Source organism: Mercenaria mercenaria, chromosome 5 (assembly GCF_021730395.1).
Source record: "Mercenaria mercenaria strain notata chromosome 5, MADL_Memer_1, whole genome shotgun sequence".
Classification (NCBI taxonomy): Eukaryota; Metazoa; Mollusca; class Bivalvia; order Venerida; family Veneridae; genus Mercenaria; species Mercenaria mercenaria.
Window position 1 is genome coordinate 19,709,613 of NC_069365.1, and position 26,023 is coordinate 19,735,635.

The 26,023-nt window shown below is 36.1% G+C and overlaps 1 protein-coding gene across 1 annotated transcript; it reads right to left on the reverse strand.

The window, feature by feature from the left end:
* Window positions 1–14,679: 14,679 nt before the first annotated feature.
* On the reverse strand, window positions 14,680–22,111 carry LOC123543859 (uncharacterized). The gene is made up of 6 exons (XM_053544471.1): window positions 21,916–22,111; window positions 20,827–20,990; window positions 19,886–20,051; window positions 18,088–18,162; window positions 17,325–17,405; window positions 14,680–15,703 (listed from the first exon to the last, which is right to left on the reverse strand). Exons 1-6 carry the CDS (start codon window positions 22,109–22,111, stop codon window positions 15,315–15,317), a joined length of 1,071 nt encoding a protein of 356 aa, XP_053400446.1. The 3' UTR covers window positions 14,680–15,314.
* Window positions 22,112–26,023: the final 3,912 nt, after the last annotated feature.

The window sequence follows — 26,023 nt, forward strand, 5'->3', positions numbered from 1 at the left end:
TCAGTTTTTCTGCTTATTCAATTACATCATGCTATTGCCACTTGCTAAATGTGAAATATCTAAAGTATAGATGTTAATAGTTAACAGCACTGCAAAATGCAGAACAAAATATTTCCAAATACTTATTAATGAGTGATTACTTATAAACAAGCTGGTGTATAGAGCCCTATGTAACATCATGCCATTATGTAATAACTTTTATCACTTGACATGGCTAGAGACTGAACCTACAATATCCCACAGAAGTGGTGGGCCATCTACCACTTAGCTACTGAGGCCTATGAGGCAACAGGACTTGATTACTACAAAGTGGAGATTTTGTTTAAGCAGTAGGCTAGCTTAGTTGGTAGAGTACTAGTCCTGTATGAGAGGGTCCCCAAGATTAAGCCCTACATCAGACTGACTGCACATTTTACTCTATCAGTTCAATTAACTAGGTGCACAACATTGGACTGCGACTGTTTTATAAACTAGAGGACGACTTTTATATAGCAGGGGAGTTTATTATGGTATAGGACTTGATTACCACAAAGGGGAAAATGTTTCAGCAGCTGGTTAGTTCAGTTGATAGTGCGCACACCCTGTAAACAAGGGGTCCCGGCTTTGAGCCAATCACTAACTGCTCATTTTTATCACCCCTTGATAATAACCCCCAAGCTGTGAAACGAAATTTCACAATTTTGTTGTGCGCTAAGAATAAGGACTTCTAGGGACGTTATAGTCCGGCTTCCAAAATTCTAAATGCCGCTTTTATATATATTTTTTTTTTCATAGTTGCGGGCTTTAAAATCCAGTATATAACCGAGAGCGCTAAAGATCTTAGCTAGGGACGTTACTGCACATGTCAATATATCTCGGTACGAGCGTTTTTGGTACGAAACATAGGCACAGTAAAACGTCTACCGTACTTAATAAATTTTGTCTTCAAAGTTGTGTAGCATTCAAGACGAGAAAGAAACAATTTAGAAACAGTAAAAAGGTTTGAAAATGTTGTTCTTGTGGTATATTAATTGCTGCATGTGTTTTAAAAGCGTAAACAGTGTCCCTAGCAACAATCGGCCATTTTAGTTTTACTTGTGGATTACTTCCCTTGAAATTAAGAAATTACCGTCTCTGACGAAGTTTGTTGTCATTCATGTCATGCTGGTGAACTCAACGTGAAACTGGCACCGACTACGGCGGCGGCGTATATTGTATTGTCGAAAAGTCGCCATTTTGTTTCTTTGAGACAAGCTCTGAGACAGCCCAACCCTTGACTCAAGAAATCTGAGAAAAATCTCAGCGCGGAAGTTGAGATTTTACTGAGAGATTTTTAGTGCAAGCCAATCTGAGAAAAATCTCAAGCTGAGAATCAAAGTTGAGATTTTTCTCAGACTTGAGCTGAGATTTTGACTTGAGAACGTTAGTGAAAGCGGGGCCTGGACGTTATTGGGAACGCGACGTCGTGACCGAACCCGTATGTCAAGTTCGTCCCATAGGTGCTCTATGAGGGAAAGGTCAGGGCTGTAAGGTGGCAAATCAAGCGGAATTACGTTGTTCTGGGCTAAGAAGTCGCGGCAAACTCGAGCGACATGCGGCCTGGCATTATTTTGTTGAAATGTTTGATTGTGCTGCAACACAAACGGAACCACGCCATGATGGAGAATTCCGTCTCTGTACTGAATGGCGTTTAAGTTTCCGTTGACCACAATTAGCGGCGTTTTGAGTCCATGGGCAATGCCGCTCCACACCATTACCAAGCTACCACCAAATCTGCCATTTTCCATGACGCAAGCGTCCGTGAATCGTTCGTTCCGAAGTCGATAAACGCTTTACGTCCGTCAGCACGGTAAAGGGTGAACCGCGACTCGTCACTAAACAGGACTTGTCTCCATCGGCGCATAGGAAACTGACGAAGGCTGTGTTGTCGCAACCAGTTTATCCTGTTCTGATGTCTTCTCTGCGTTAGCTATTTTCCAACGTAAGGTCGTCTGGCGCACAAGCCTACTTCCTTCAAACGATTTCGCAGTTTTGGGATGAATCCTGTTGTTGTGACGTCCTGGTTTGTTTGCTGTTGTTTCCACCGCCGTCCTGAACCGGTCACGCAGATGTGCCAAACGTATCGCACGATCTTGACGTCTAGTTGTCTCACGGGGACGTCCACTAACCGCCCCGTCGCACGTAAACGTTGCCGACGTCAGTTGACGGTTGACTGGGCAACACCAAGCTGCCTAGTGACTGTGAGAAACCTTGCATTAACAAGTCAGCTGCACGTCCTCTGTCTCTTTCGGGTAGCCGTGGCATTTCACGACGTTACGTATCCCAACAAATGTTTATGGAATTGAACCAAACGACGTAAAGTTTCTGTCCAATATGATTTTTCACTGTGTAAAGTCCGCGGCTCACGAATTGCACGTGCAGAGGGTGAAAAGTGCTTATCAGTGAATCAGGTGCGAAATTGTGACGGTTCAGTGAGTTCGACATATTGTTACAATTTGTGTACACGATATTAGACCATGTGCAAATTTTAATTTGTTTGTCATTGGTACTAAGTTTACAAAATGCAGATAAACTGAGAAATTAACGGAAAGATTTAGGTACCAAATAATTAAATACTAAGTTATTTAAGATGTGGATGATTTGATGTATATTTTGCATATAAGTACTTGTTACTTCATTAAGTCTATTTTCCATGATTGCATCTTGTTCTCTTATGAGAAGCCCATACCAAACAACCGGAAATAATATTTATCCTATATAGTATGACATCTATGGAAGCCAAGCTTAGAGTGGGTACTGTCATTATTATTCATGAAGCGGAGTAGCCCTTTGCCAGCAAATAGAGACATTCCCAGTTTTCAGTTTTTTTCTGAAACAATTATTTTTCGCTAACATTTAAACATGTGATTTTCAAATTCGGGGAAATATACTCTTTGAAATGAAATTCAATGAAGCTAATTTGTGAACCATGTACTTGAATATTTTATGATGTATCAGAAATGATATTGAGCAATTAACACAAACCCATACAAGATTTCTGTATTATGTATCACATCGTATATGGGTGATTAATGTGTCTAATGAAAGTCTACGGTTGAAAAAAAAGACTCTATATAATGACTGAAGTAGTCCGATTAGGCTGAAGAAGTACATGTAAAATACAAATATATGTTAATAAAACGTATTAGTATTATCTTACAAAACAGATAACATATGGAAATATGTGATAAGTACTCCGATAAAGAAACAGAAATGCCACATACTGTCTGGTGATATTTTTTGCAAACTTAGTAAACGCAGCTATGCAGTTTTGCGCCATCAGCCAAATAAAGAGCAGTTTATATCAAAAGTCAATTGTGAGTAGTGTTCGGCTTACCAAGGAAGAAAATCTATCAGCCTTGACAACAAAATAGAAAGTGGAAACACCACAGGTCGCTCGACACAACAAAAACGAAAATGTTGCAGGCTCGGTTTGATTGAGCCTGTTCATGGACGAAAGTGGAAACTCATGCTACCGTCCACACCCTCTAGCCCCGGGTTGAGCAGAACACAACATTTACACATGCTAAAAGTACAAAAAACAGTTTAGATACACCAACAGATGTGTTCATACGACGGTGCACATGGAACCTTCACTCCTACACTAGTGTGTAATTCCATGAAAAGCGGCGTATGGTCCCCAGTTAAAATAATGGGTTTGCCTTAAACGAGAAAACAATGGGCAGAACTAAACAAACTGGAATTTAGAAAGGGGATCTGAGGTTATAGAGCCTGCATATCACAGGAACTGCCAAAAGACAAAAATAAAAAGCAGGCACCATATCCAAGGAGTGATTATACAATACCCAAAGCTATGAAAGCGGGAGTATTGGGATCACCCAGGCCGAAATGTTCATGCTGAGGAACTAAACAGTACCAGTAACACGACATAAAAGTCGTGCTGAACGATCTGAGAAGATTGAAATATAACAGCCCTGATCGAATGTACGAGGAGACTTTTTACGGCCGCCACGCGGCACAAACAACGCTGCTGTGATAATAAAATAGAAAGTGGAAACTCCACAGGTCGCTCAACAAAAACTAAAATGTTGCAGGCTCGGTTTGATTGAGCCTGTTCATGGACGGTAGTGGAAATGCATGCTACCGTCCACGCCCTCTAGCCCCGGGTTTACAAACTTCGTAAGATCTTGGGTCATGGTAATTTTCCAAATGTATTTGGAAAGATTATCAAACGTTTTATTAAAAGAGGTTATGACCCAACTGTTTTGAGACATACCGCATGTTTAGTGTTCAGCCCGTTTACAGTTGGACACTACGCTTCCCTTTTTGTTTGCGTCTGACGGAAGAGGGGGAGGACTCTATGATGAGCAGTTTTTAAATCCTACCAGGACTGAACTGTTTTGATATTTGTCTTCTGACCTGTTTCGTCGGGCCCTTAAGGGTGTTTCTCTTGTTGCTCTGTCTTCTGAAAAGGCATTGAGTACATACGTTTTTGGTTCTTAAGGTTTACCTCGATATTCAAGGGACAGTAAAAATTGCATCGACGTATCCGAAGTTCGACGTAACGATATCAACTATCCTGGACTACTTTGTACTTGTGTCGGACGTCTATATTGTCATTATATCCAAAGCATTTTCAAAGGGTTTGAAAGGGGAAAGAAATAATATAAAACGAAAATACGATTTTGATTTTATTGACAAATAAAACATCTTAATTAAATAGTACAAATTTACATACATACAACTTTTTAATTTTTCAAAATATACGAATAAACATAAGCATTTTTATTCCTTTACTAAACAAGTCTGAATGCAGCGGTAATGTTCCTAGATGAGTAGTCATTTTGACTGTTCTTCGATAACGAAAATTTGCCAGTTAGATACGCATATTTTTACTCAATCCTAAATGGCAGATTTTTACTCCGTCAAACAGAAAAATATTTCATCCAAATTAGTTGTTATATTGGAAAACAGTTTGCACGCTGTTTCATAAGAGTAATTATTGGGAATTTAAGACATTTAAATTGGTTTAAAGATTAAATAACAAACGCACAAACTAACTTGATTATGATTAATACATCGCCGGACAACAATAGGTTGATTTTTACACCTTACACATAACATGGATATTTTTGACAAGCGGTGATATCGATAAAACCAGGTGTAAAAACAGTACAAGTAAGTTGACGGGACTGAAAAATCTCATCGAGCTAAACAAAATATCGAGCTAATCATATCGAGGTTATGATAAATAATTACATTAAAATATATAGGGAAAAATCGGGACCGACTAAAACACATCGTGCTAACCGGAGTATCGAGCTAACCGATATCGAGGTAACGATATTCAACTGTATTTATACACGAGCATTTTTGTGCTTTACATGCCATGCCTTTTTGTTTCCATTACGTGTGTTAGAGATTCACCTGGAGGGGATTACTTTTATTTACACTGTCCCATGTCTTTGGAACATGGTGGGGGTGCGCACCATAAACAGGTTTAAGCTCCCCGGTGGTGTTCTTGCCACTGACCGTTCCAAGGCGGTGCCCCACTGTGTTCCTTTGTTTGTTCGTTTTGTCCTTGTGTGTTGACTTTGTGTGCGCGCGTGTGTGTATGCTTATTGTTCATCTTGTCCTTATGTGTTGGCTTTGAGTGTGTGTGTGTGTGTTGTTCGTTTTGTCCTGATGTGTAAGCTTTGAGTGTGTGTGTGTGTGTGTGTGTGTGTGGTGCACGCGTTTGCGTGCTGGGGGTTCGTTTTGAGGAAGCTGCGCTTTTGGTGCGTGGCATTCCCTGTTTGATATTTCTCTTTGTTTTTTTGAGCAGAACTCAACATTTACACATGCTAAAAGTACAAAAAACAATTTAGATACACCCACAGATGTGTTCATACGACGGTGCACATGGAACCTTCAATGCTACACTAGTGTGTAATTCCATGAAAAGCGGCGTATGGTCCCCAGTTAAAATAATGGGTTTGCCCTAAACGAGAAAACAATGGGCAGAACTAAACAAACTGGAATTTAGAAGTTGCTCTTAACACAATGTAATAAAGCGCCAAATACCAAAGGAATACATATTATATATCAAAGTCAGAACTAGTTTATTTATATGTAATAAAAACCATTGTAAAGCCTAATAAATGATGAGAAAATGCAAAAACATTTTTGAAAAAAAGTATAATTTAAAGACACTTAGACTAAAAAGATAAGTAAAAAGAGAGTGTTTGTTTTAACCCCTGTAGGGACATTTAAGTCTAGAAAGTGCTTTATATAAACTTTTAAGATAAACAGTTATAATATATAATTGGATACAAGGTACGGGCTGTTCACTTTATATTAAGGAGACGTAATTTTAAGAGATTAAAATTTTGACAATATTACCTTAGGGTATTTAGTGTATGCATCCGTCAAATATTCCTCTAAACCAATTTTATTTTTGAGATGTTAAATGTCCAATTTTAATTGAACTGCTGCTTTCTTACGTTAGAACACGTATTTGTTATTGCCAATAATAAAACTTGTTTTTGTATGGTGTTTAAACAATATGTGATTAAGAATCGCATTGGCGTCTGTTTTAAATTCTATTCCATATCAGTAAATTCAACATGCCACAATTATACATGCCAATAAATGTGTTATACATTTGTACCACACCAGATGCAATAAGGACATTCAAATGAGCATTTATTGTTTAAAATATTTTATGAAAATTACTAGACAGACCTTGCATAACAATATTATAAAAATATAATGGTGTGATATGTATATTCAACAATCCAGGAAACATGTTTGATTTGAAGAAGAATAGTTAATTCAATAGTACCTCGTGACCTGAATATTACACAGATTAACGTTTATAGAATGAACTTTATACAATACATTATAGCACCATTAGAAATGAAAAATGTTATGGATGACCTGTTATTGGCAAAATGTGAATCTTCTGTTATTATTGATATAATAGATAAACATTTACAGTTTCCTCAGATATCTTAGAATAATATAAATTATGTTAGATAGTTTGCTTTTGCCATGATCTAACATCGGGTATGCAGTTGAAAGATGACTAAACTATTAAATAAAACTGACTTACAAGCCCTTATGATATTTGAATCAACATATTAGAAAGCAGAACCATACTCAACATATCTCAACAAAACGAATCGATTATACCCCGCGTGTATAATTCCCTCGTGCTTGTTTTTCTTGTGTGTATGGCCTCTTCGAATTGACTCGATATATTAAAACATGGTTCTCCTATATATTATTTCTTAATTCATGACATTTTAACCTTTGACCAGCGTAATTTGGAACCGTTCGGTACGCGAAGAAACTAACACAATAAGTGTGGACGAAGCTCGTGAAGTCAGCGGCAAAGACATAGTCCTTAGAAACAGCAAGACCAAAAATACTTCTCAAGGGTATGCAGTACTTGAATATAGTAAGTATGTTTCAAATCCATTTGCATATAGTACAAAATAAGAGACGTGAAAACCTACCCATTATGTAGATTGTTTTAAAAATACAATTTAACTTACATCAAGGCGAAAAACTCTCATTACAGCACTTTCTAGACCATACCTGACAGCATCACAGCTGTAACATATTCATTAAATTAAAAGCAAAAAAAATAGATATGTCAGTTTATAACTAATTGAAACGCTTTATTATACGCCCGTCTCTGAAAGAGCGGGGCGTATTATGTGAACACCCGTGGCGGGCAGGCGGCGGGCGGGCGGCGTCCAAAAGCATGTCCGCTCTCTAAGTCAAACAGTTTTCATCCGATCTTCCCCAAACTTGGTGACCAAGTTCGATAACCAGCAAAATCGCTCCAGGCACTCTTAGATAATGGCCCTTGAATTACTCGGAAAACTTAGCCTTGTCTGCTTTCTAGGTCGAACATCTGATCGTCCGTCCACAAACTTGCAGATAATGTTTGTTGGCATAATGTCTCAGCCAAGGTCGATAACCAGCCATATCGCATCAGGCACTCATAGATTATGGCCCTTGAATTACTCGAAATCTGCAAGTTTAGCCTTGTCCGCTCTCTAAGTCGAACAGTTTTCATCCGATCTTCATCAAACTTGCTAACAATGTTTGTGGGCATAATATCTCGCCAAGTCCGATAAACAGCCAAATCGCCCAAGGCACTCTTGGATTATGGCCCTTGAATTAGGCCAAATTCGATGACGGGCGTATTTTGTGACAGTCTGGCACTCTTGTTAATATATAGTCTAATATTCTGAGTCAGAATGTTTGAATAAAAGACTTTAAGAGACTATTTCCTTCTCATTTGTATTAATATAACAAACCAGTGAAGAGTATTTTGTTGAACATTTTCAGAAATAACGAAATGCTGTGAGTCAATTCCAAACATTTTCAAAAATAAGTAAGCATTGGATACCAAAGTTTTCTTATGAATGTAAATGTTTTTCTGTTATGTTTTAGATTTACAAAATAATGTGCCCCGGGTGAGGATCGAACTCTCGACCTTCAGATGGCTCGTGTTTTGTGATTATGAGACTGACGCGCTACCTACTGCGCTAAGGCCATCACTCATGAGTCTCCAGCGCCCAACCAGAAATTGAAAAGAAGAAAGAAGAGAAAAAAAGAGAAAGTGACAAGGGAAAGAGAAAAAGAGGAAAAAAGTAGAGTAACTAATTTAAAGAAATGCCAGAAAAGACAAAATGAGCAAAAATGAAAGAAATAAATGGTGTGTGTTTGAAAAAAAAAATCAAATAATATATGAAAAAGAAAGAAGAGAAAAAGAACAAGTGGCAGGAAAGAGAAAAAAATAATAAAAAATTAAAAACAATTAAAAAGTGTGAGAAAATACAAGATTTGGTGATCTCCCATACAAAGTATTGGACCATCCCCTGAACCTTGAATGTAAACCTGAAAGTAATGGAAAAATGGAATTAATAGATAAAGAATTTACAAAGACTGTCCTACTCACCAAGAATGGAAAGAAATTAACTATTTTGAGTTTCAAGTCAAAAGCTTTAATAGAAACAGATATTTTACTTTATCAAAAATTTTAACCAAAAATACTAAGTTAAAAAGGGGCATAATTCTGTCAAAATTCAAATCAGAGTTATGGGGATTGTTTCTCCTGGTGTAGATTCTGATAGTTAATAACTATTTTAAGTTTCAAGTCAATAGCTTTGATAGTAACAGAGATATTTGACTTTATCAAAAACTTTAACCAAAAATTCTAAGTTAAAAAGGGGCATAATTCTGTCAAAATTCAAATCAGAGTTATGGGGATTATTTCTCCTGGTGTAGACTTTGATAGTAAATAACTATTTTAAGTTTCAAGTCAATAGCTTGGATAGTAACAGAGATATTTGACTTTATCAAAAACTTTAACCAACGGAGACGCCAATGCTAGGGTGAGTGCAATAGCTCTACATTTTCTTCGGAAAGTCGAGCTAAAAATGAAACTAAACATCATTCAGAAATTTGTCAGCTTTTGTATACATTTGTATTTTTTTCCTGTTGAAGATATTTATTGCAGAACAATATAAACATACTTGCACTACAACAACATCATTCACTTTAGCTGAGATTTGAACTCAGACCTCTTTCCAATGTAGGAAAGTGTTCTCACCGTTAAACTACCAAAGTTTTTTTTTTATTGTTGTAGATATTAAGTATGTTTACTTACTCAAAATTCATTCTTTCGATATACTTTTTTAGTATTCTGAATTTGTCAAAAGCTGAAAAAGTAATGAATCACATAGATGGCCAAAGTGGATTAACTAATCTTTTGATCATAGATGTACAGATGTTGGTTTTGGACACATACTGATAATTTAGCTCAAAGTTTTTCCTCTGCATTTAAAGGGCTTGGAACCTTCAGTCTTCTCAAAACTTATTTTTTCTGTTTTAGAAATGACTGGCTGCATTAAAAATTTTGAGCTTAGCTAGCTTTTCTAAAACATATATCGCTCACCTGTTATCATTGCACTTAAGGACATGAAGGTAGAAAATAATAAACAAGATCAATCAAAAGAATCATGAGAAAATGTAGTTGAAATGTTCTTAAAGGTACAGATATGTCAAAATACACCTAAAAATTGGAAGTATCCATCCATGTTGTACCACAGAGAAGTGGTCTTGGTTTTTCCCTACGGCCAAAAAAAGTTACTAAATAAGCTATTTATAATAACATAAAAGGGAAGTAATTAAAAAAATATTGTATGCGAACAAAAAAAAGATCTGCCAAATAAAAACAAGAGCACTACAATGCAGTGCAATATACACACAACAAAGTCATATGCCTAAGCATGACCTTGACCTTAAAGTGAGCCATCAGAAACATGCTGAACAGCTCTGCACATCATTTCAATGAGGTGAACATTTGTGTCAGGTTTTTTTGAAATCCTTTAAGGGGTTCAAGAGTTACAGAGAGGAAGGGAAATTGCTAACCAACAGACAGACAGACAGATCGACACCCAGGCGATAACATTATACGTCTCTTAGGGCGTATAAAAAGGAAAGACCATTAAAAAGGAATCGATATCTTACAGTGATACAACTTGTGTGCAAGTGTGGTTAAAATCAAATCATAAATGATGCTATTGTGCAGACAAGGTCAAAATAGCTAATTCTGGCCCTTTCAGGGGCCATAACTCTGGGACCTATTATGGGATCTGGCTAGTCTGTTTCACTGATCTGTCTTATCGGATACAGAGTCAGTAACAAACCGATTAAAAACGTACAGATTTCTGTACGAATACCATAATCCACCGCGCGAATGCTAATCTAAAAATAGCCAGGCTTTCCCAAAGAGAACTGTGTAGCTCAGGTTAAACCTTGATATTGAATGCATATATAGTACATGTACATTGTCTTATTAATCCTGAAAGGATTGTTCAGTCACCTAACTTAACAAGTTAAACCTAAAACTATGAAGGTTTAAACAATACACACCAGCTATATTGTCCATGTTGTAGAATAGGTACGTATAGAATAGATCTACTGGTAACTTACTATAAATTATTCTCTTTCTACGCAGGTATCTAATATTGATAATAGAATTGTAATTAGGTATAACTAATTGAAATCTTCTGCAAAACTTCATAAATTAATGACTTTCCATATCCAGTGGGTTAAATTACTAATGTATCTCCATCATTTATTTTTTCTAACACATTCAATTTTTTGGGTTTAAGGATACTGAATGGTGTGTTGCTTTCTTTATTTTTATTTTTATTTATTTATTTTTTTACAGAAATATCTAATGTTTTTTTGTAAATTCCATCTAGCAGCCGACAAAAAAGAAAGATCTAAAATAAAAGGGAGCTCTGCATGACGTTTACATCGATATATACACTCAGCCAATCAGCGATTGCTATCTTTCACTACTTTTATACCTGGCGCGTCATAGTTCTTGGGTTGTAACAGTCGTTAATATGTAGTATCTAACGCGTGGAAGAGTCTAGGGATCTGGCCTGTTCAAGAAAGCAACCAAGATCTTATGGTGACACAAGTTTTGTGCAAGTTTGCTTAAATTCAAATCATAAATGAAGCTGCTATTGTGCAGACAAGGTCAAAACAGCTAATTCTGGCCCTTTTCAGGGGCCATACCTCTAGAACCCATAATGGGATCTGGCCAGTTCAAGAAAGGAACCAAGATCTTATGGTGATACAAGTTTTGTGCAAGTTTGGTAAAAATCAAATCAAAAATAAATTTGGCACTGTGCAGACAAGGTCAAAACAGCTAATTTTGGCCCTTTTCAGGGGCCATAACTCTGAAACCCATAATGGGATCTGGCCAGTTCAAGAAAGGAACCGAGATCTTATAGTAATACAAGTTGTGTGCAAGTTTGGTCAAAATAAAATCATAAATGAAACCACTATCGTGCAGGCACGAAAATGTGGACAGACGACGGGCGATCACAAAAGCTCATCCTGTCACTATGTGACAGGTGAGCTAAAAATGTAGACATATGTAACCTAAGCCTAGAACAAAATCAAAGTTTTACTTAAATGATGAAACATACAGAAACAAGCTGGTGTTAATTCAAGTACATGTACATTTAGTAGGCAGTATGCAAGGTACAGAAATTAATATAAGTTTATAGATTTCTGTTAATCTGTCACAGGTGAAAACAGTTTCAAAAGTACAAGAACTTGTATTAAGTAAGTAATGTTACCAAAATTTGAAGCTGTTATTTTTTCAATAAACACTTCATGGAAAATTAGCAAACTTGCATCAAATAAGATATTGACCTATATGTATAAAATGTTGTAATACACCCAAAATTTGTTAGATTTTGGTAGAGAGAAATACTCCCTTCAGATCTATATCCCAGAAACTGAAATTAGCAGATTCTAACAATAAAGAATCACAACTGCCTGAAAATTCCGTGGACTGCCAAAAATTAGAAGTTTGACCTATATTTTCTACTTTTGAAGAATCCCACCAAATTTGGTTGAAATGTTCAGATTAACACTGACTGTAATTTGCAATGATTCTAGTACAAAAGGGGGCTTATATATGAAAAATCAGCATACTGGACCCATTATTTAATACATGAAAACCTAACAAATCCGTTCTTGATAAACACAAGGTTTAAGGTCTGTAAAACTATAATATGCACCTACATGGCTAAAAATTTTAAAAATGCCAGATGAAAGACTTGTGAAAAAATGTTATAACATGATGTTAAATGATGACAGATATGGGTGTGTAAATTTGGCTACTTCTGTTAAAACATGTTTGCAGACCTTCGGGTTTGGTTATGTATGGAGGTATGATCAAAATGTACAACACGAAAACTCTTTTTTGAATATTTTCAAAAACAGGCTTAGAGATGTCAGTACACATGAGTGGCGTGAAACTGTTAGTATTAACCCGAAACTTAGAAGTTATAAATTGTACAAAAGTGATTTTGTTTTCGAACCTTATCTAGATGTCTTAGATATTAGAAAGTTAAGATATATTTATATCAATTTTAGAATAGGTAGTCATGATCTTGAAACTGAAAAAGGAAGGTATGCAAATATTTCAAGACAAAATAGACTATGTAAACTAAATGATACTAATTGAATTGAAGACGAATACCACTTTTTGTTGAAATGTACATGTTACTCAGATCTATGTGTTTCATGTTTACCACAAAAGTATTATCTCCAACCAAATGTTAACAAATTCAATATGCTTATGTCATCTAAAAATGTAGAATTGATCAAGTCAGTTGTATTCTTATACCATGCCTTTCAAAAAAGAAAACTTTGTATGCAGGAGTTATAACCACATAATTATTGTTAACCAGTACTTGGAGTAGGTGGAAAAATTTGAACAAAAAATTGTTGTAGTAGAAATTTACCAATACCTCTGACATGAGAAAATATGCCCAAGTTAACAAAAATATTTTAAAAATCAACTGATTTGGCTCTGTAAAATATAAATTTGTTTTAAAGCAAGAATTTGACACATTTACAGATGCATTAAGTCTCTGTTGACTTTCCTTCACATGATGCATCTACAAATGTTTAATAAAAATCCTAAAGTGATGAACTGAATGTGCCAAAATTCCAAATTTAAAATGCCACAATCAGAAAATACAGACAGACTGAAACATCAGCAAATTGACAGCTTTGCGATAAGACAACCCAATACCCAGGCAAATCGCTTTCAATACAGAAAAATAGACATGTTGAAACAAAGCAAAAAGCAATAAAGTATGTTGCATCCGCAAAAGCCCTAAGGTTATGTTTGAAACTTTGCTGTGTGTGTTCTTGCACCAACCAGCCCTCTGGATTTGGCAGACATTATAAGAAAAAAAATGAGTGTTAACCCTACATAAGAAAAATCGCTGTACATTTCAACATTAAAAAACAGTACGGTTACAATTACATGTCAAAACACATATCTTATGTACACATATGTATGAAAGAAAAGGAATCAATATATTTCCCGATACCAGGAAAGAAAGGACGATATTCCAAAACACAACAATTTACATTGGTTTTCATAACACCTGAAAATTCCCTCAGGTCAAGTTGGAAACTTTGCTCTGCAGGCTTGGACACCAACCAGCACTCTGGACTCTGCAGACATTATAACAAAAACATGAGTGTTAACCCTATATAACAAAAATAGCTGTACATTAACCAGAACTAAATATAACTCTGTAGATCAAATAAATACAATTACATTTCAACCCATATCAAGTTACTGTCTGATAAAATTGAAAATATTAAGCGAGTTTAAGAAAATATATATTTCATAGAGTAGCCTAAAGAATTTACATTTTTCATACAGTTAACTAATATTCTAATAATCCAACTCACTTTAATAGAGAAGATGTTAAAGATTTTTAAAAAAAACTTGCGGACAAAATCGAAAGTGTGCAATTACCGTTTTGGTTTATGGTAAAAAGTTTTGACATCACAACTGACTTTCTTATAATTTCCAAAATAATGATACAGGTTTCAATGAAAAAGTCCCAGAAAAGGTTGTTTTTAAATTGCTGAGAGCTGAAAAAGTGGAAAGTACAGTAGCATTACCTTTCTTGTTTCTGGCTAAAACGCATGGTTTAACCCATGATTTTCAAAGTCCTAACCTTTCAAATCTGAATTTACAATGGTAACGATGCCAATGGAAAATACGTAATTTCAAAATTTCCTGCAAAAATTATATTTTGACAGTGACTAAAATGTATGAGGGTATGATTAACCAAAGGAGAGCCCACAATGAACATTCAAATAAAAGAAAATAAATCAATATATTGTCCCAGCAACAGGAACAATTAACATTGTCCAGCTTCCCAACTGCCCCTGACACCTGGAAGGAATGGACAAAGTTCCAATAGGCAACAAGTTGAACAACATAAATATGTACAAACAGCAAACACAATCAGTGTTGCATTACATGACATTCTAACACTTTTAGTACACGCTTTTCCTATTTACTCAGTCGTATTTAAAAGCACATATAGTGTCTAGCGCATAATTATGTCGTTAAAATGACATCATTTCTGTAATGCTTTCAAGCGATGTTTCCCACAATTTTTAAATCTTATATAAACCAATGCCAAAAAGTGCATTTAACAGATTTTCAGTGGATATATATCTCATCTCATAGTGGTAAAATTTAATATTTTCATTCATGCTGCACACTCGTTAAAGTATTAAGTTTCATCACTAATCGAAGAGATTTTTCCATTATGCCTACAAAACAGATATCGTATTTTCATTTTCACCATGAAACATTTTCTTATATATATAGAGGATATTTACATGAGTGTCTTTTCATATTGAATTTATTAAACGAGTTGAATAAAATAATAAAATGCGAGGCTCTGCCGAGCATTTTATCAATTTTATTGAACTCGTTTAATAAATTCAATGTGGAAAGTCACAAATGTAATATTCTTTTTATCACATGTTAGCGTCTTCTGGTGCATCCCAGATCTGGTCAGAACCCCATTACACAAAAAGTTTGTCTCTGAATCCTTGTGGGGGCAATGAAGTATTACACCCCAGATGTTCACTGGCATCCAGAGGAAGAGACGATGTGCGAAGTATCTCTGGATGCGGGTCCTGGCAGTGGTGTGTAAACTTGGTTGTGGTGGTTCAAACCAAAGCTGGGTGACTTTCTCCATCCTGAATTCTACCTTATTCCTGGCATTGCGGCTGAAGAAAGCCTTGGAAATCCAGTCTTGATCGACGGATGGCAAAGTTGTCTTCCACCCTTCATACAGTAATGGCTCTGAAATAATTTAAAAGAATATATCCTTAAAAGGTCAAAATTAACAAAATAAATAAGACAATAAGTGTAATTAATTTTAAGAATCTTTAATATATGTAACAATGAGTGTGATAATTCTATGTTCATGCACAGACTATGATTTTATTTGATTTCCTAAACTTTTCACACACTTCCAATAAAAATTCAGTAGCTATTTGTAAGGTCACAAATCCTACTGTTCAGTGATTTGATGCCGTAAGGATGTTTGGCTCAATGATAGGATGAAAACCACTGAGATGTCAGAAACACAAATACTTTATTTTTAAACCATGTATAAAATGCACATAATCTCTGTCTAAAAAAAGAAGTAACAAAATTAATGAGTTTTCCACTCAAGTAGATGTTGATAATAACAAGATGTATTCAACAGAACATGATACCCCCTCTTGATGACAGTGGTTGAAAGTGTTTAAATACTGAAGGAATAGTTAAAACTGATGTTGCCATCTTAGAATGTCATTGACCTTTGACCTGAAAATGAACTGATTTTAAAGGGCTTCATGCGGAACCTGCATATAAGTTTGACGATTGCAAATTGAAAGCATTCTGAATTTTAAAGTTAAGTGACAGACAGACAAACTCTCACACAGACCTACATGAGCTGTCAATAGGACAGCGTGCCCGACTATTCTATGTGCTTGATAGTATAACCTAGTATTTACCAAGATTTTAAAATACTTTCTAAGACATTTGACTTAGTCAAAAAGGGGCATAATTCTGTCAAAATGCAATTAATGGGTATTGGGGATTGTTTCGCCTGCTGTACACTTTTATAGTGATTTTAAAGCGGATCAATAATAGTACGACTTTCATCGAAAGTAGAGCTAACAGTCAAACAGAAAACTAGAAATATCACAATAGTGATTAATGCCAACCTAAATGAATCTTGCAGATGATAAACCTTTTATCTGAAATTCATGAACAACTCTGAATGCCAGGTTTAACACATCAATTTTTTTTGCTCCTGCAAAACTAGGCATCAGTAGTAGTCATTGTTGAAATTTTCAATTAATTCAGTCAAATAATTAATGAGGAGGTAATAAAAGATAAAACTCTTGAACAGCTGAAGCAATTCCATATTTTTTTGGTTGCTGCACATCTAGGGATCAATTGTAGTCATTGCTGAACATCTGATTTAATTCCATTAAATAATTAATAAGGAGGTCACAATATTTTGCACTATGTGAATATCGCAAAAAGAAAAAAAGACCCATAACTCTGGAACAGCTGTTCAAAGAAAATCTATTTTTGTTCATGCACAACTAGGCATAAGTGGCAGTCATTGCTGAAAATTTGAATCAAATCCGTCAAAAAATGAATGAGGAGTTGGGGTTACAAAAAAAGGTGAGATGGACAAAAGAACAGATGAATAAAAGGATAGACAGACAAAGTGATTACAAAACACCTCTCAACCCAAGTTTGAGACGGTCATTACTATTCTTTGGTTTCACAGAACAGTTTGAAACATTGAATTTGTGAGTCTGTTCCCGGATACATCAACTATTCAATGTTGTCGCTATCATCAGTAATTCTGTAATAAAACAAGTGTTAGATTTGTTCATATACATGTATATTAAAATACCTGAGTCTCCTGAAGATGATGCTGCAAGTTCTGATGAAGTGACAGGTAACAACTCAGGCAATGGCTCAATCGATTCATTTCCTGGAAAAAATGAGGTACTTCTTAATAATGAAAAGAATTAAAATCTGCAGTAAAAAAATGAATGAAAACAGGTAAAAACTTACTGAAAACTTCCTTTTATCAGTCAAGTACTGCTCAGACAGGAAAAATACTGAAAGATAACTTCCTTCAACAGTCAAGTACTGATCAGACATGAGAAAACTGACTGATTACTTCCTTTTATTAGTCAAGTACTGGTCAGACGGGTGAAAACTGACTGATTACTTCCTTTTATTAGTCAAGTACTGGTCAGACAGGCAAAAACTGACTGATAACCTACTTCAACAGGCAAATACTCATCATACAGGAAAAGTACTGAGTGATAACTTCCTTTAACAGTCAAGTACTGATCAGACGGGAAAAGTACTGAGTGATAACTTCCTTTCATAGTATAGTACTGATCAGACAGGTGAAAACTGACCGATAACTTCCTTCATTAAGTCAGTACTGATTAGTTGGGACATAACTTACTGGTAACTTCCTTCAATATTCAAGCACTGATGGGGGGGGGGGGGGAAGAATAACTGCCTGGAAAAGTTCTTTCTTCCTTCAAGGATTCAACATTTATCTCAGTTTATGCTGTCCAGGTGGAGGAAATATAATATTTTTTTAGGATGAAAAACAGAAATAACTGAAGCTAAATATCATGCTTCAAGATGTTTACCTGTTTGTTCTAGAGGTAAAGTGGCAGAGGCATGTGTGGTCTGACTGGGTGCAGGGGCAAGTGTCGTCACTGAGCCTTTCAAAAGTTACCTTTTACATGTAGTGGACACATATTAAGCAATTACTCAAGGAACACAATGATTTTATATACATTAAGGTAAGTTATGTCTGTAAAAGTTCAGATTTTATTATTCAAACTGCACTGTATGGAAGTCAGAACTGCGTACTATGGTCACAATCTACAATTGCATGTGGTACTGGGGCTTTAAGTACACTGGCTGCCGTGGCTTTTAAAAACTCTCTTGCAGTTTCATTCTTGCAGGACTTTGTGTATGCACTTCATTATAAGTTTATTTAATAAGTAAAAGCTATTTAAAGTAACAACAAAGGGAAGTAATTCTAAAGAAGGGAACTGCGCATGTGTGGTCTGACTGGGTGCAGGGGCAAGTGTCGTCACTGAGCCTTTCAAAAGTTACCTTTTACATGTAGTGGACACATATTAAGCAATTACTCAAGGAACACAATGATTTTATATACATTAATGTAAGTTATGTCTGTAAAAGTTCAGATTTTATTATTCAAACTGCACTGTATGGAAGTCAGAACTGCGTACTATGGTCACAATCTACAATTGCATGTGGAACTGGGGCTTTAAGTACACTGCCGTGGCTTTTAAAAACTCTCTTGCAGTTTCATTCTTGCAGGACTTTGTGTATGCACTTCATTATAAGTTTATTTAATAAGTAAAAGCTATTTAAAGTAACAACAAAGGGAAGTAATTCTAAAGAAGGGAACTGCGCATGACACTTCGTCTCATGATGGTGTATAATTGTGCCAAGTTACATCAAAATCCCTCCATGCATGAAGAAAAAATGCTTCGGACAAAGTCATTCTTGTACCTGACCTTTGGCCTCCAAGTGTGACCTTGACCTTAGACCTAGGGACCTGGATCTTGCGCATGACACTCCGTCTCGTGGTGGTGAACATTTGTGCCAAGTTATATCAAAATCCCTCTATGCATGAAGAAGAAATGCTCCGGACAAGGTTTTCATTCTTGTATCCTTTGACGTCTAAGTGTGACCTTGACCTTAGACCTAGGGACCTGGTTCTTGCGCATGACACTCCGCCTTGTGGTGGTGAACATTTGTGCCAAGATATATCAAAATCCCTCCATGCATGAAGAAGATATGCTCCGGACAAAATTTTTTTAAGAAAATATGATAAAGGGGAATAACTTAAAAAATAGGCAAGGAAGAGTTATTGTTCTTGCACACTGCACTTCCTCCCAGTGTGTTCTATCAGTGTATGAAGTTTGAAGAAAATCCCTCCAGTACTTTTGGAGTTATGCTCCGGACAAAGGTCGTTGCGGACGGAGAGCATTTCTAATATCCCCTTCGCCTTTGGCGGGGGGATAATAATTGGCTTTATCAGGAATTTCTATTGCCTTAAAATTTACATCTCTAATAATACTCGTTCATGATAATGATAGGAATTGTTTTATAATGGTCAAGTAATGCCATCAGGGATTCAGACTTACAATAGAAATTGTGTTTTAAGCACTAGGAGTCCAAAACGTATAACAATTCACAGGACTCTAAATCATGACTACCACATAGCACTGTGCTAACTCTAGTGTTCATGGGGCAATCTGAATGATATACATGTATGACAAACAATGTATTAGACACCATACCATACATATGGACAAACGCTTACAATACCTCTTAACAACCTCTTACTCTGCCATTAAGCGAGTCATACTATACATATAAGGTTAACATGTTACAAATAGTACTTACTTGGTGTAAACTTTGGTGGAGAAGTCAGCATTTTGTATTTCTTCCGTATTGGTTCTGGGGATAGTGGCTGACCAACAAGAAGTGACTTCCAAGCTATACGTTTCCGTGGTTCACTGGCTTTCGCTTCAACAATTCGCTTCCCCTCTTCAAACATCAGGACGTAATTCTGGAAGCATATCAGAAAATGTTAAATTACTTTTTTCCTTTTCAATTAACTTTCTGAAAACAGTTTACATTACATTCGTGTTCGAAGGTTAGTGTTTGAGATTTTTGCCAGGTTAAATTTATCTTTCAAAAACTTTAACCCAAATTTTCGATGTACAAAAGGGATAATCCAAGCAAGAGTTACAGTTCTTGGTCACTGACCTCCAGTGATGACACATAATACATATGCAAGGTTTCAAGTGAAAAACTTTGATAGTTTTTAAGATATTTGCCAGGTTTAAGTTTTCAAAAAGTTAAACCAAAAAATTCTAAGTACATAAGGGGGAGATTATCCATGCAAAAGTTACAGATCTTGGTTACTGACCTCTAGTAATGACCACCAAAGACATATGCAAGGTTTCAAGTGAAAAGCTTTTATTGTGTTAGAGATATTTGCCAGGTTAAATGTTTTTAATAAGTAACCAAGATCTTAAACCAGGCCAGGTGACAGGGATAGCTTTTCTTATTCCCTAATAGCCGTGCTAAAGTTACATTATACTGACGACAAAATGGCAACATTTTCCATTAAATATATAAATGTGTGTAAATCTGTCAAAGGAAAGAAAAACAACCATACCTTATTCTATGACAAATGATATATTTCAAGATGGCTTGCTCTAGATATGTATGGAATCCATATCTTTGTCAAGGGGTTTTCTAGGTCAGTTTGGCACCACATGTGATCCAGATCATTAACCGAGACAAACTTAATGCCTTACTTTCAGGACTAAAATTACCTTCAAAGCCGCTTTGTTGTTTTTCTGGTGTTGGCTGGATGTGTCTTCTTTCCCTTCGTCCTTGATTATCTGATTCACAATCCAGCCAACATATCCTGGAACATTCTCCAAAGCCCATCTAAAATTCTGTCCTCGGTACTTCCCGAACTGCATAACATACTCTCCTGGAATAATGTTGGTTTTAATGTACATGTAATATGGTTATTGTAGTCATTTTGACTTTATTTATTCTGTTGTGTTTAGCGTCGCACCGACACAATTATAGGTCATAGTCATTTTAAAAGAATTTCACGCTTTAGGAGACCGAATAAATATTCCCTTCTTTATTCGATGTAAAATTTCAAACATCTTTACAAGACAGACCGCCTTGAATTTTTACCAGACATGTCAGGCGGCCAGACAGCTTTCATATACTCTGTCATTGCTTTCATTACTCTGTACTCGTCTCCAAAATTTTCATTCCCCTTGGCAAGCCTCGGGTGGATAAACCTTTCTCCAACTCAGTGGATAAACTTAAGTTAGAAGAAAGACAGTAACCTAATATTCTCTATTTATACACTCGAGCGGTTATAAGTCGTCCTAAATCATTTCACTTGGGCTGCGCCCTCATGAAATTATTACGCCCGACGTATAACCGCCCATCGTGTATAAAGAGTGATAAAGCACTGTTTTGCTATAAATTATTTCTTAAATAAACTTTAACCTAAAACCTGAATCTCAACAGAATATCAAAGACTTGATTTCAAGTTCAGGTAACTTGAGATACAAATTATAATTTTCAAAGAATAAACAAATAAAGAATAAACACCTGCTGTTAGACCAGTTTTCAGCTTAAGGCATTTAATCTCGAACTATATGTATATATACAAGTAATATATATTAAATATGAATTAACTTCTTTAATGTTTTCCAGTCTGGCTGTAAATGGTGGTAAAAAATAGGGGAGATTATTCTGTTTATACTCTTTCTTAGTATCTGACCAACAGAACTTAAGGGAGATAATCTATTTTACACTGGGTAGGTATCCATCACAGATTAAACCAAATTCTCAGGAAAACTGAATGAGAACATAGTTATCAACTAACATACCAAGAACATCCTTCTGGTCAGTCACATCCCCCTGTCTAGCAATCACTCTCTCACGTGCATCCTTCTCTATCTGCTGTGTCATACTTGGTGGACACCATTGCTCTCGCTGCCTACCAATCCTACGTCCCTCCTCAGTGTCTGTCAAAGCTAGTGCTCCACCTTCTCGCCGAAACTTCGGGTGAATAGGGCCAGGCATGGTTCCTGAAATAATTATATAAATCAGAGAAATCTGAAAGGTTATTAACTTACTAAAATATCGACTTGTGCCCATTGTTGAGTGACAACTTGTTTACTGCAAACTTTATCCTGTATCAATTTTAATATTTAAAAAACAGTACATGTTCGAGGTGTGTACATTTATACAAAATTATTCTACACCGTATAAAAATACATCCAAGAATAAGTTTTCTCTAAACATGTTAAAATATATATAATATATAGGTGGTACATAAAGTGTCTGGTACATAAAGTGACTGGTACATAAGGTGTTGTACCCCTTTTAAAACACACCCCACATACCACAGTGACCTGACCTGGCATCGAGTCTAGGGACACTTCCAGTTACGCGGTCCCTGGTCGGAAGTACGTCATGACGTTACGTTATTTTGGTGGCTGCCGCCCCCACACCCTTGCTTTTTCCATTAGCGTCACTGGCCCCATACCAAAGCTATGTTATTTTAACAAGCATTTAAACACAACCCTCCTAAAAATTGAGTAAAATAAATAGTCAAAGTCAGTGGGACCGCTAAAATGGAAACTACCCAAATTTTTTTCCTCCGGCTTCGAACTCCCCCATTCTAGCGATATTATCAACAAAAACAGATACATCGAACACTTTATCACACGGAAACATATAGAAAAGTGTTTACAGGTATTGTATATTTACCTCATATATAAAATGAAAGAATAAATCACTTTTTACTTTCTTCAGCTACGACCGTCTATGGGCGCCGCCATTAGTGAAGTAGATTTTTCAAATTCTTTGGTTTCTATTGGATATTCAATTTGTGGTTCTGTGGTTTTCATTGGATATTCAATTTGTGGTTCTGTGGTTTTCATTGGACACTGAAACCACGATTGATCGGTGATGTTGAGCGCTACCGAGGCACTTGGCAATGGCTTTAACACAAAAAGTCTTAACTGAATCCGCTTCAATTATTCTATTGTATAGACATGTCATAAAGAAACAATATACAAGCTGTGCATATACAAGAGGAGAATGAAATATCGTTGCATGATAAAGCTATGAGTGAAAATAACATATTCGTCTCACACCCATGAACGCTAAAAGGGAGATAGACGAAGCCGTGGCCGCCCTCGCACCCATCATGTTTCCAAACGTACTAAAATAAAATGTCATGAATACTGCCCCTATGTCTGTCGATGACTGTACTCCCCCCTCTTCCTGTTGCGACCGATCAAAACAAACAACTGGCAGGCCGAATGTAAGAAATCGTCTTCAAATTAATCATTTTGCATTACACGGTGTGTGTATTTAAGTTTTACGATAAGTTCAACATAAATATTATGTACATGTGGTGATATAACAGTAATGTTTACAAAATGCTGACTGATCACACTCATTGCATGGAAATTCACTCGACGAAACTGGTAAATAACATGTCAAATTAATTTGCAATCCAATAATCCATGTTGTTTTCTGAAATAAGCATGCATACTCGATAAATGTAAATATCACGTTGCATAGTTTTTGAAAGAAATTACTTTTTACCTAGACGGTAAAAACATTCACTGTATGGCGACTTGGCAATTTTGATATTTGATCTGAACTCTTTTGCGACTGAAACTGTCCATATTCCATTTTGCGACTTAAGTATGCGATTTATGTCCTTAAAGGGCGTAAATGAAATAAAAATACGTACCGAAGTGTCTCTATCGATTAGTCTTCATGTATATTATGTCATTTAATGTCGAATCCCTAGTGCTATATGCATGTACAAATCCAATTGGGTGGGGGTGGGGGGTCTGTGACTACCTAATTATATAATGTAATTGAATGCTTCAGAATCGTTTACATGTAAGTATTCCATGTTGATTTACAGACATAATTATACTCTCATAAAATACATAATCAGAAACCGAAAATATACCCTAGTATGTCACGCAAGAAATTACCTTGTCGGTTACCTATGAAAGTCACGCAGACGACTTAAAAAGTCGATGAGGTGTAACAGGAGGGGGGCTATAGGTTTACCACCGTTCGTCTGTCTGTGTGTCTGTCCGTCCGCCAAATCTTCTAACAACCCCTTTTCTTTTCATATTTTGACAGCTTATTAATTGTAGTTTGCGATGACATATGAGTTTCAATGGGTTACAATTTTAGAAAATATAGTAAATGGATCTTAACTGTGGCGAATTTACACTAGAACCGTATGGGAAATGTTGTACTGGTATATAACCTCTACAATAATGCGCATTCTCCATTTTATGTGTAAAAAACGTAAAAAAGCATACCTATAAACCCTATTTCTATCTTACTACAGCTAGGGCCGCTAAATTATACCCCGCTTCCGCCGTCCTGGACTAATTCAAAATGGCAACCATTTTTTAAAAATAAAAAGTACCAGTGGAGACGGTGATTGCTATATACAATTGTATATAAGAATGCGTGACCAAGCAACATAAGTTACGGTACGGACACGAAAAATCAACCCTTTATTTTTATTTTGTGGTCTTGTTTGTTTTTGGGTTTAACGCCGTTTTTCAACAGTATTTCAGTCATGTAACGGCGGGCAGTTAACCTAACCAGTATTCCTGGATTCTGTACCAGTACAAACCTGTTCTCCGCAAGTAACTGTGGTCTTGACCTTGGAGCAAGAGACCAGGTGAGGCCAGTCTTATCAAACATCTTATCGTACCGTACGGCCAAAATTTTGTCTGAACAGTAATGTTGATACCAGTAACGAAACACGTCACCTATTTCATGTGTTAAAGATTTTATTTGTAGGCCTACGGGCGCAGGTAGCATGTTTTCTATATAATGTATCCATATTCGAAGAAAACAGATATCACAGACCTACGATCGATTTTAGTCTTACTATGTTAGATAAGACCTATGATATATGCGCTAAACATCGACTCATGATGGTGAATATTTGTAACAAGTTATTTTAGAATCCCTTTGTGCATAAAGACGTTACATGGCCTGGACACAAACAATGAACCGATTCTATTTTGAAATTTGTCCTCTTATATGTGACATTAACCTTGGAGCTTGGGAACTGTGTCTTGTGCGCGACAAATTGTCTTATGATGATGAACATTTATTTTAGAATCCCTTAATGCATAAAGAAATTATGGCACGGACACGAAAATTGGACCCATGTTTTACCTTTGAGCTCTTAAGTGTGGCATTGACTTTAAAGAGAAAAGAAAAAGAAGAGGACGGGCTTAAACTACATATTGCGTGTGTGTGTATGTGTGTGTGTGTGCGTGCGTGTGTGTGTGTGAAGTTTGAGAGAGGTAGGTGTAATAGTATTCAAGTAATTGCAGGACCAAATGTATGAGGACACATATACAAACTGACCAGACAAACAGACTGCATGGTGACTCCTCCTCCTTCTAACTTCGTTTGTGGGTTATAATTATGAAGAAATATTACAGAAGCAAGGGAAACGCCGATATTTAAAAAATAAGTTGCTAACAGTCATACAGTCTTTTTAGCTCACCTGTCACATAGTGACAAGGTGAGCTTTTGTGATCACCCTTCGTCCATCGTCAGTCTGTCCGTGCGTCCTTTCGTCCGTCAACAATTTCTTGTCTGCAGATAGTGGTTTCATTTATGATTTTATTTTAACCAAACTTGCACACAACACAACCATATAGAGACTTCATTTATGGTTTTATTTGATACAAACTTCCAAAATAACTTCAACAACAATAATTCTTGGATTCTATGACAAATCAGATCCAAGCGTAGGTTCAGAGTTATTTTGTATCTGATTACCTCCCCTGATTGTAATCAAAATGGATTTATTTCAGTAAGTTCTTATAGGACTTATTTGAAATTTCATTATTGTCATTAGTTGGACTGAGCCAATCAGGGTAGATAACTATGGACTGATTTTATGTCAAATTACCTCCCTTT